This window comes from Sorex fumeus, unplaced genomic scaffold, assembly GCF_029834395.1.
Source record: "Sorex fumeus unplaced genomic scaffold, SorFum_2.1 ptg000039l, whole genome shotgun sequence".
NCBI classification, from domain to species: Eukaryota; Metazoa; Chordata; class Mammalia; order Eulipotyphla; family Soricidae; genus Sorex; species Sorex fumeus.
In genome coordinates, this window is record NW_026606096.1 from 25,052,133 (window position 1) to 25,064,625 (window position 12,493).

Genomic DNA, 12,493 nt, shown 5'->3' on the forward strand with positions numbered 1-12,493 from the left:
CTACATTCCAGAGCCTGCAAGTTTGTCCATTAAGTTTCATGTTAGTTGGTTTAGAGTAGATTGACACTTAACCCTTGTGAAGAGCATCCAGGCAAGTGAGGTTCCTGTGATAGCTTACCCTCCCCGGCCCCATCCATCTCTTTAAGTTACCTGCCCGCCTCTCTCAATCAAAGGCTGTTTTTTTCTGACCCTAGATAAAAAAATTATCATAGCAGGTGATATTATTACTCACATTGATGTAACGGCTGCAGTTGATATAAAGTGGTGAACGATTGAGATGAAGTGGCTAACTTTCTATCAATGCAAAGGTAGGGCAGTAAACAGAGTGATATATAATCAAGACAAGTAGAAGAATAGACAAATATCTGGACATGTGAGTGGTCTCGGCTATATTAAAAATCAACAGCTGGTCTAGATAGGACATCAGAGATGTGGTATGAACTCGGCCATCTTGAAATGCTATCTGGAACCCGTCTATAGTCTGAAGCCTTCTCCAATGAGGACCACAAAAATCGCTCTAAATATCCTGGCCAACATCCATGCTATTTCCCTGCTGGAGCACCTCTGATTATGTAAGATGCTACAGCTAAAACCTGATCTGTATTGAGCTTGTAATTTCTTAAAACTGCATGTGAATTTGTAATGAACTCAAACACTTGATTTTTAACAAGAGTGTTCCTGACGTCTTTTCTTTTAGAGTTAACCAATAAGTGAAATATCAGTATTTTCTGATTCTATATAATTATTTTTATCCTTAGGTAGCTTAGGATTTTCCACTCCTACATAATAAATGTTTTGTATAAAAGAGCCAGCAAGCAATTAAAATTAATTGAATAAAAATTAAAGTTAGGATCATGAATCAGCTTAAAATGGAAGCATTATGTCTGAAAAATTTATTTTTCTACCTCAGTCACAGTTGGCTCTAAAATGCATGAGTTCATAACCAGATAAAAGTCAAAAGTTCTAGAACCTTGGCACACAGGATCATGATTTCACAGAAACAGTTTTAGTTTGTAGTAAACTTAGTAAAAGTTGGAAAACAACTTTACTTTTTATGTTTCAATAAAGCCATTGGCAAAATAACTGCAACAGCTGAAAATACAAACCTCTGCTGAATAAAACCCCCAGAAAGCTAGTGTATGGGTTCGTGTGCTTACCGTGCACATGACTGACCCTGATTATGATATTCTGAGCATCTCCAGGAGTCTCCCCTGAGCATAAAATCAAGAATAATGATATTTTTAAAAATAAAAGTTTATTTTAGAATAATTTTAGGCTTACATAAAACTTAAAAATAATACAACACCTCCACAAACTCCTAACTCCCTAATACTGACATTATACATTATCATGGTTACATTTGTCACAAGGATGAACCTACACAAATGTCCTATTATTTTAAGTCTATACCTATTATAGTTCCTTTCAGCCTCTCTATTTTGTGTAGCATCACCTCCAGGACGGCTGGAGTGATAGCACAGTGAGTGGTAGGGTGTTTACCTTGCGCGCAGCCAGCCCAGCCAAGCCAGGTTCAATTTCTCCACCCCTCTCGGAGAACCTGGCAAGCTATCTAGAGTATTCAAAATGCCAAACACAGTAACAAGAAGTCTCATAATGGAGACGTTACTGGGCCCGCTCAAGCATATGGATGAACAACCGGAGGACACCGCAGGATATATGCATGTCTAGTTGACATGCCTCCTTAGACATTTTGTAGCTATGAGTGAGGTTTTGTGCCACGTTGGTTTAATGAATTCATTTTGGCTGTGTTTGAGAAACACTGGCCAGATATTTTGTAGACTGTCCTCTGTTATTTTTTTGATGTTTATCTCATGGAGTTATGAGAAAAACTCATAACTTATGACTGGAGTTATGGGTTTGGGGGGAAAAGGTTGCAGGCAAAAGGCATTTTTATCACAGCATATCTAGAGTATTTGTGGGATTTTAGCATCTGGGGCTCTAATGTGAGGACATCACAAACACCTCTGAACAAGGTCCCAGGAGGTAAGGTTTGGGGCTCAATTCTAATGGAAGACTTGAGACTGAGCCATGGTTTTTGCCTTCTATTAGTTCTTGTTTACTAAGCAGAAGACTTTATTTCCTTCCGGTCCCAAGATTCTTTTACACTGTCCAAAGAAATGTCCCTGTTCTGTTAGGGGTTCAGCTCATGAATTTCTTGGAATCAGGACCACCTCAATTGAGTAGAAATTGTACGATGCATTTGAAGCTGGCAAGAAGAATGGCCGAAAGGACTACATCTGATGTCATCAGATGCCATGTACAGCACTTCTTATTACCAATGTTACATCTCATCAGGACTCAAACAGGAATTTAAGCTTAAAAAATGGCATGCTGGGCCTTACCATCTCTTCAGCTTCTTTAGCACAATGACTACAAACCCATGTCTGAGTGAAAGCCGACCTTCAGTAACTATGTTTTAGAAAAACTGTTCTGTTTAACTATAAGAAATTCTGAATGTCTGTTCATAATGAAAACTTTCACTCTGCATTCCTCAGATTTATATTGCTTCCATTCTTAATTGGTATATGGGTAGAGTTGTAAGTATGCTTCCATTTACTCATGAAAGTTAAAATCAGATTTTTATAAGTCACCATAGCTGAGAATTTTAATGATTCCTTTTTCTCCTTTTTTAATTCCCCCTGATATCATCTTTATAGTTTCCAAAAAGCGCTGGAATATAGTGAAAGAGAGGAAATCCAAAAAGGACTTGAACGGTACACAGATTGGGTCCTCTGTCTTTGACAAGCTGAGAATTTACTGTTCTGAGCTCTGTCATGTGTCACCACCTCATACCCTGTAGATTTCAGATTTCAGGAGTATGAGTCCTTCCTGTGTCAGCATTGGGAACAAGTAACCAGGAGAAATGTAAGCGTGGCACTCAGCCCAGATTCCTGCATGTTCAGGGAGTTTGATAAATACAGATGGTGTCTTCTGAAATAGGTAAATACATCAGTTTTTCTCTAGTGTAACTGCTATACTCAAGTAGCAAGAAAATTCTCCCTGGCATTTGGAAAATACCAATGTCCACAGATGGGAGAAATAGTTTATTGGCAATAAAGTTAGACTTCTACATTTTAATAGATGCAACACACATCCCAAGGGGGCTTTATACATCTGGGCTTTGTTTGCTAACCATTCTTCTTAAGTGGGATATTTTGTCTATTTCCATTAAAATATCTATAATGTTTTGGCTGACCATTTTGTGTGTGTGTGTGTGTGTGTGTGTGTGTGCGTGTGTGTGTTGGGGGGAGTGTGTGGGAGGTAGAGGAGGCAGGCCCAGTGGTGCACAGGGCTTAGTCCTGACTCTGCATTTAGGCATCACTCCTAGCAGTGCTCAGGAGACTATATGGGGTGCTGAGTATTGAATTCAGGTCAGCAGTTTGCAAGGCTAATGCCCTCATCCCTATTCTATCTCTATAGCCCCATTAATCATTATTCCTAAATAGAATATTTTGCCTATTTTCATTAAATTATTTTTGCATTGATTTTAAAGAAATATTATTCAAATAACTTTTGACACTGACAAATTTTTTTAATATCTGACAAAGTGGAGGCAGGACCACAGCAGGAAAATGTGTGTTTTGATAGTTTAGAATGTTCCTTTCCTTCCATTTTGAAGAAAGATTGCTGGTAATCACAAAATGAAATGCTCTTGTTCTGTAGAATTCGATGTGTACAATGATTGCCCGCTAAAGTAACTGCTTAATCTCTGAAGCCAAATGGGAGCCTATATTTTTAGCTTCCGTGTATATAAACCCTGCTGGCTTTACATGCTCTTCAGCACTCTTCAATCCACACAGGATGATTCGGTAACGCAGAGTTACCGAATGTTCCAAGATGTCCAAATGAAAATTCACATCCAAGTGGTTGCACTCTAGAAGTTTTATTTCTGTATTGTTCCCACTCAGCCAAAACCCAGAGCATTTAGTTTGAAGAAATTATGAATGTCTGTTCGTAACTAAACCTTTCACTCCGCATTCCTCAGTATTTTCTCTATTACTTGAAAAGTCTACATTAGAAAAAGATTATTCTCAAACCCTTTGAGTAAAATTAAAGCTACCACAATATGAAGTATTTGTGTTATCTACATGTCAAGAAAGTATCTTTTGGCTGGAGCAATAGTATAGCAGGCAGGGAGTTTTCCTTGCATGTGGCCAATTGGCCTTTGACCTGCAGCACCCCATAAAGTCCTCTGAGACCTGCCGGAAGTAGACCTCTGAGCCCAGATCCAGGAGCTAGCCTTGAGCACCACTGGGTATGCCCCCCAACCCCCTCAAAAAAAGAAAAAAAATTCTTGTATAATTTGTTTCTCTTGTTTTATTTATTTGTTATTTGTTGTGTTGGAGGCTACACCCTGCTGTGTTCGGGGCTTATTCCTAGCAGGACTCTGGGGACCATATGAGGTATTAGGGATAGAATCTGGGTCAGCCAAGTTCAAGGCAAGTGCTCTGCCTGCTGTGTTATCATTCTGGCCTCTTTCCCATCTTAAATGCATCCTTGTCCAAGGCCAAAAACGTCTTGTTCAGTAAATACTTCAGAGTTTAAAAAGAACAGAGGGTAAAATAGTGGTGTTTTCAGTATTGCAGGGACCACTGCTTGTGTACTGGTTGTGGGGGCATATGGTGGCCCCCAGACCTGCATGCAAGGCATGTGCTCTGCTCTACCACTTCAGGCAATTTCTGGCTCTACAGTCCATCTTTGAACTAAGATGTCTTTTGAGGATTTTTTGCAATGAAGTGGGGGAAGTGTATGGGAGAGTGGAGGAAATCTAGGCCTGAACTTCAAGCGTTTGCTCTTAGGTGGTGGAGAACTCATGTGCATGACGTCAAAAGTGCCGGGTCTCTACACCAAGCAATTTCAAGGTCTCTACAGATACCAGATAAAAGTATCTCATTCCATTCAATAATGCACACTGTTAAAGTAAACCTGCAGTTGAGGAACTCAGTCTCACAAGAGTGTCCCCCAGCTTAGACATCTGTCACAGTCCCAAGTTGTCACTGTATTTCTGACCAACTGGCTACAAATCGGGAGTTCTACTACATCCTCCCCAGATTTGATAATTGGCTGTAACAGCACATGGCGCTCAGGAAAAGGCTTATTTATGTTTATAATTTTATGGTAAAATTACTATATAGGACACAAATTGGCAGCCACTTAAGGTAGCATTTTGTCCATAGTTTGAAGGATGCCGAGAATGATCCTGTGTGGTTGGCATGTGGGCTTATGCACCAAAGAAACACCTCAATCCCAGAACTTTAAAGTTTTCAAAGAGGTCATTGGAGAAAAACTGAGAGTCTCAACCCTGGACTCTTTGGTTTTCTTTGAAGGACCCCCCTGACCCCCCCCCCTATTCAAAAGCTCTCTGGTAGATATATGGCCTCCAGCCAGAAGTTCTCTCATTAACAGAAGAAAAGAAGTTCAATAACCATGTTGGGCTTTACAACAATGTCCAATTTTTTTGTAGGGGCACCAAAGATGAAGAGTTAATGTTCCTGTTGGTCTGAAATTCTTTCCTATAGAAGAGCTTCTTCATAACCTTATTTATAGTGCATTTATATTGTTCTGTGCCAGGAACCAGAGATAAGACTAATATCTACTTCTTATTATAACACAATATGACAGATGTTTTGACAGACAAGTGTATGTATAAAGGGAAAATCATATATAAAATGCTTCAGTTGTCTCAAGCACCTGACAGAAAATACAGAAGCTTTAAGCAGGCAGATTAAGTGGGCACAGGTGAGGTGCTCCTTCAACCACAATCATCTTGTTCTCTTTGCCTTCCAGAATTGCTAATTAGGGAGATAATGTCTATTGTCCATATGTCACCAGGAACCAAGCTAGGTCTATTCTATTTTGCAAAGGGACACAGAAGTCCCAACTACATAAAGCTAATTTGAACAAAAGCTTTAGAACTCAGCATAGAAAAGAGAGTATGGAAAGTAGAAGTAGACTCTAAATACATTAAACAAACAATAATTCTGAAATACGAACCATTATAAAAAAAACTACTTATTTGATTATCTTCATTAATTGTTTTTATTCTTTAAAATTGAAGTCTTTGATTACTACTGACTAAGATTAAGTTTACATATGAGCTGATATACTGATACATTTGGGATAGTTTGCTGATTGCCTGGTGGCTTGGTCACACCATGAAGGATTCTTAGAGCCAACTAATTAGTCCAGCCCTCCCAGAAACTCCCTGAGTAATGTGGGTGAGTAGGTGGAAAAAGACAAATGAGGAAAATTCCACTCTCTAGTTTCTTTCTCTCTTCTCCCTCCTTCACACAAGTCCCCTGCAATAGTAGTATACAGTGGACCCATGACTACAACATGCTCTGTTCTCTTTGTATCTTTGTAAAAACATTTTTAAATTTAAGGCACCCGTTATTACAGCACTCTTAAGTATAGCGTTTAATGCATACAAATGTTCCAATGCCACATTCTTCAACAGCTGTCTGTGTTTCCTCAACATCTTCTGCAGAGAGCATTCAGCATCTGAGTCTTGTTCAGAGTACCCTTCCATAAAGTTGTCAAATAAAGATACTAGTGATACAGCTGGAGCTGAGGTGTAGAGCGCCTGGTCACTTTAAATCTCCGCTCATGGACCAGGCAGCCGATCAGAATGTAGAATGGGATGGCTAGGGGTGGCATGTGACTACAGATAAAAGGAGACCCTTCTTCCTCTCTCCACCCCCTCTTTCCCTTCTCCCTTTCGGAACACTCATTTCCTGCACTCACCCTTCTCTCTATGAACCCCCCAGATCAGGTCGGGCTGCATGAGCCTGGACAGGACCTAATACAGGCGGGCATCTCGGGCTAGACAGGGGCAGAACCCAGACAGCGCGGGTGCCCAGGAGAGGATACGGCACTGAGCACGGGACTCTTACCCAGGCCACACGGCCTTGGCCGGACAGGAAGAACCCCAGACTAGCCAACAGGAGCTTCTGGGGTACAGCTGGGAGACCCAGAGACTGTCGGAAGCATAGGGATCTTGCCCACGCACACGGGACTCTGGCAGGAAACTGGGAAAACGTCCACGGGCTAGAGAGCAGCGTGGGACAAGACCTGGTCATGGTTCATGGGTAGACAGAGTGGGACGGGACAGGGAAGTCGTTCACGGGATCAGGCAGCATCAGGGACATGATGGGGTCATCATTCATAGATAGCACAGCTGAGCAATAGCACAGTGGCTAGGGGGTTTGCCTTGCACGCTGCCGACTCCCTGGTGTCCCATATGGTCTCCCAAGCACTGCCCGGAGTAATTCCTGAGTGCAAAGTCAGAAGTAACCTCTGAGCATCACTGGGTGTGACCCAAAATTGGGGACGGGGGAGGAAGAGGCCAAGACATCTGGGGAGGGACCTTGAACCATCTACCTTCTCTGTACAATCAAGTTTCAATCATCCAAGTTCTGTATGTAAATATTTCATACAATTCTCAAGAGCCCACCGGCGTGGGCTACTTTCACACTGACACTGGCATGCCAGGTGTCCATATTTAATAGAATACTTTGGAAAGACATAGTTCCACTAAAAGTTTAAATTCCAGAGGAACCAAAAAGAAATGTTCCAATTATTGTCTGCGGTCAACCCATTTCTCAGAATGAGCAAAAAGTTCCCAGAGTTGATGAAACCAAACAAACAAAAGTCTCTGAAAATCAAATGTTTCGCTTCTGCAAAAGTAATATCCGTTTTCACTGAAAAATATTATTAGATTTAAAACTTTTTCTTTCCTGCCGTGATTGATTACTAGCTCCCAAATTTAATCTTGCACATGAATGTTTTCAAAACCATGTGTAACTCGTAGCTGCCAAATGATATACACCATTACAGACTGATCACATGTCTGTTACAGTGCTCTAATCCCAAATGAGTAGGTTTAGAATATGAAACTCTAAAAGATGGTTCAAGGATTGAAACAAGATTCACTTATCTGAGGGCGGAGACGTGCAACCGTAACATAAATAATATCCTGATATTTTCTTAAGCCCATCTCAGTGGTCTCCTCTGAGATTTGTCCTTCTCCTTACTTTATATAGTGCTTCCACATTTTCCTTCGGCTTTGTGTAAGCCTAGATATACATTTTTCTCTTTTCCCCACTTTTTTAGTTCAATATTTTTATTGGGATAACATTGATGTGCTACAGTTATACTTTTTTTCACTTTTATTTTAGACACTGGTTTGCAAAACTGTTAAATGTTTTAATACTTTTTTTTTGTATAGTGGAAAGCTATGAACCCTGCATATTAATTTTTTATTTTTTTTATTTTTTTTTATTTTTTTTATTAGTGAAAAACCATGAGGTACAGTTATAGGCTTACAAATTTTGTGCTTGGGTTTCAGTTATACAATGATCAAGTCCCCATACCTCCACCAGTGCCCGTCATCCATCCCCATGGGTCCCAGCATCCCCCCCACCCTCATCCCGCCCCCCCCCCCGTCCCATCCTGCCTCTGTGGCAGGGTATTCCCCCTTGTTCTCTCTCTCTTCTTTTGGGTACTGTGTTTTGCAAGAGAGGCTTTGAGTGGCAATCATGTTTGGTCTATCGACTACTTTTAGCATGCTTCTCCCACCCTGGGAGGGTCCTCACAACACCCTTCATTTGGTACTCTCTTCTCTATCTGAGCTTCCTTTTCACCTAGAGCCTGTGGCTGGCCTTCCATTCATGGAGCAAAATTCCTGGTACTAATCTCAGCCATTCCTGTGTGTCACTCTCCCTTTTTGTTGCTTTATGTTCCCCAGATGAATGCAATCTTTCTGTGTCTATCCCGCTCTTTCTGACTCATTTCGCTTAACATGATACTTTCCATGTAGTACCACTTGTATGTAAATTTCATAACTTCATCTTTTCTAACAGCTACATAGTACTCCATTGTGTAAATGTACCAAAGTTTCTTTAACCAGTCATCTGTTCTTGGGCACTCAGGTTTTTTCCAGATTCTGGCTATTGTAAAGAGTGCTGCAATGAACAAACAATTGCAGATGTCACTTCGACTATACCTTTTTGCCTCTCTGGGATATATTCCCAGGAGTGCTATAGCTGGGTCAAATGGCAGATCAAATTCTAATTTTTTGAGAGTCGTCCATACTGTTTTCCAAAAGGGTTGGACCAGCCGGCATTCCCACCAGCAGTGAAGGAGGGTCCCTTTCTCGCCACATCCGCGCCAGCACCGGTTGCTTTTGTTCTTGTGGATGTGGGCCAGTCTCTGTGGTGTGAAATGATATCTCATTGTGGTTTTGATCTGCATCTCTCTGATGATTAGTGATGTAGAGCATTTTCTCATGTGCCTTTTTGCCATTCGAATTTCTTCTTTGCGAAAGTTTCTGTTCATTTCCTCACCCCATTTTTTGATGGGGTTGGGTGATTTCTTCTTGTGGAGTTTAACCAGTACCTTGTATATCCTTGATATCAACCCCTTGTCGGATGTGTACTTGGTGAATATCCTTTCCCATTCTGTAGGCTGTCTTTGTATTTTGGTCACTGTTTCTTTGGAGGTGCAGAAGCTTCTTAGTTTAAGATAGTCCCATTTGTCTATCTCTGTTTTCACTTGCTCGGCCAGTGGCGTGACATCTTTGAAGATACCATTAGCTTCAATATCATGGAGAGTTTTGCCGACTTTGTCTTCAATAAACATTATGGATTCTGGTCTGATGTTGAGGTCATAAATCCATTTTGATCTTACTTTTGTGCATGGTGTTAGGCAGAGATCTGAGCCCACTTTTTTGCATGTAGCCGTCCAATTTTGCCAGCACAGTTTGTTGAAGAGGCTTTCCCTGCTCCATTTCACTTTTCTTGCCCCCTTATCAAAAATTAGATGATTATATGTTTGGGAGGAAATGTCAGTATATTCAACTCTGTTCCATTGGTCTGCAGCTCTGCTTTTGTTCCAGTACCATGCTGTTTTAATTATTACTGCCTTTTTTTTTTTTTGAGGGAGCAGCAAGGAGCTTAGAACAGGAAGTCCCTCTGGTGAGCACAGGACAGAATGAGACCGGCCACCCTCCTGTCCTCTCCCAGGATGGAAAGGCCCTGGGTTGTTTGCCGAGCTGGCTCGAACGTCTGGAGGCGGATGTCCGGCGCCTGGCACAAGCGTACGGAACCCTCAGTGGCCTGGTGGCCAGCCACGAGGACCCCACTCGGGTGAATGGTGATTCCAGGGCTCCTGTGGTACCCGTGGGCTTTGGGGTTATCCCCGAGGGGGTTGTGAGCCCCAGACACGGAGCTGGCAGGCCGCTTACACCGCCCCTGGATGAGCTCTTGAGCAAGGTGACCGAGGTGAGTGACACACTCCAGACCAAGGCGCGGCTTCTGGACGAAGTGCACTGGCTGGCCCTGGATCACGAGGCCCACCTGCAGAGGCTGCGGGCGGCGGCCCCTTCTCCGCTCACCTCCCTGGCCCTGTTGGATGAGTATGTGGATCAGCGCCTGCACCGGCTCTGGGGCAGCCTGCTGGACGGCTTCGAGCAGAAGCTGCAGAACGTCCAGAGCGAGTGTGGCCTGCGGGTGCAGGAGGTGCGGCAGCAGTGTGAGGAGGGCCAGGCGGCCAGCGAGAGGCTGCACCAGAGCCTGGATGGCCGTGAGCTGGCCCTGCGCCGCGAGCTCGCCCAGCTGGGCACCCAGCTGCAGGGCCTGAGCTTGGTGGGCGGTGCCACCTGCTGCGGCCAGCTGGCCTTGATCGGTGCCCGGGTGGACAGCCTGGAGCAGCACTTGCAGGGGGTCCCCGAAGCACCAAGGGGCCGTGGCCCCCTCACCCGGGAGGAACTCACGCAGCTCTCCGCTGCCATGCTCGACGGGGGTGCAGATGGGCTGCTCAAGGGCCTGGAGACACTCAATGGGACGGAGCGGGGCACGAGGGGCTGCTGTGGGGGGGGTGGGGGAAGAGGCGTGGGGCGCAGGCGGCTTCAGGACCCTGCTGGAGGGGCGGGTGCAGAGCCTGGAGGAGCGCCTGGGGAGCCTGGCCGGGGAGCTTAATGGTGATGGTGCCCCCCCAGGTAGGGCATCCCAGCCCCCCGTGCAGACTGAGCTGGCGGTGCTGGAGCAGCGGCTGGTGTCGCTGGAGACTTCATGCACCCCCAGTGCCACCTCGGCCATCCTGGACACGCTGGTGGCTGAGGTGAAGGCCTGGCAGAGCCAGAGCGAGGCACTCCTCCGCCAGGTGGCCAGCCACACCGCTCTGCTGCAGCAGCTCCGTGGCACCGTGGCCGAGGTCCAGGGGCAGCTAGCGGAAGCGACGGGCAGCTCCCTGCAGGGCGAGATCACCCTGCTCAAGGTGAACTTGAACTCTGTGAGCAGGTCCCTCTCGGGCCTCAGCGACTCCGTCAGTCAGTACACGGACGCCTTCCTGGCCGCCAACTCGTCCCTGGACGAGCGGGAACGCCGCGTAGAGGCTGAGGTCCACGCCATCCAGGAGCAGCTCAGCGGCCATGGCTCCCGGCTCCACGCTGGCCACAGGCAGGTCCTCAGTCTGCGGGGCGAGCTGGAGCAGCTCAAGGCTGGCGTCGCTGACGTGGCTGGTGGGCTGAGCCGCTGCCGGGACACGGCCCGGGAACTCAAGCACGTGGTGGGCCACTTTGACCGCAGGGTGGCCCAAGTGGAGGGTGCCTGTGGGAGGCTGGGCCTGCTGGAGGCCGGCTTGGACAACGCGCCCCATGAGACACACGGACCCCGCGAGGGGCTGTGGGGCCACCTGGACCAGCTGAACCGCACACTGGCCCAGCACGCCCAGGACATCGCCCGCCTCCGGGATGACCTGCTCCACTGCAGGGCGCAGCTGGCTGGGCAGGAGCGGCCCGGGAGAACAGACTAGGTGGGCTGGGCAGGGCTCTGTGCCCAGACCATGCCCTCCTACCACCACTGGAATCCTCACTTGGTGTCTCCCTAACGTGACCGTCAGAGACAGCAGGTGGATCTCGGAGACTGGCTGACCTCTTATTTCACTGCCCATCCAGAGACTCACAGGCCTGTGCGGCAGCCCACCCACATCTGCTGGGGGTTAGGACCTGGGGGCTGGCCCAACGTGGGGGCTTTGGGGGAGCTCCTCCACTTCCTCCCTGGGTCATTTCTGCAGGGGTTCTGGGGAGGCCCGCTGGGTCACTTAACACCTGGCACTGCCCTAGATGCTGTTTCTGAACCCCAACGTGAGGGTCTTCCAGACAGAACAGAGACGCTAAGACTTGGCTGAGTGTTCTCTATTTCCCACCCAGGTGGGTGGGTTCAGGGAGAGGGGAGGGGCAGCTGGGCATCTGTAGAATCTCCAGGAAGGAGGGATCAGTCCGAGCCAGTGGATTCTTTTCCTTCCTTCCCCAAGGATGTGTTCAGGGCACTTCTATCTCCACAGTTCCTGGTTTCCTTTGTGGGGGTGAAGTCTTCCCCCCCGTGGTGGTGGTGGGGGAGGGGGCACTGTGTTGGCAGAGTGTCCCGGAGGAGACCAGACCCCAGTGGGAGGGGAAGGGTTTGGGCCCATTCTG

At 46.0% G+C, this 12,493-nt stretch overlaps 1 protein-coding gene across 1 annotated transcript; it reads left to right on the forward strand.

Annotated features, from left to right (window-relative positions):
• The first annotated feature begins 7,893 nt into the window (after window positions 1-7,893).
• LOC130028277 (EMILIN-3-like) lies at window positions 7,894-11,896 on the forward strand. The gene is given in 4 exon segments (XM_056119025.1): window positions 7,894-7,897; window positions 10,044-10,075; window positions 10,077-10,888; window positions 10,890-11,896. Coding segments are annotated over 4 exon segments (1,791 nt in total). The 3' UTR covers window positions 11,833-11,896.
• Window positions 11,897-12,493: the final 597 nt, after the last annotated feature.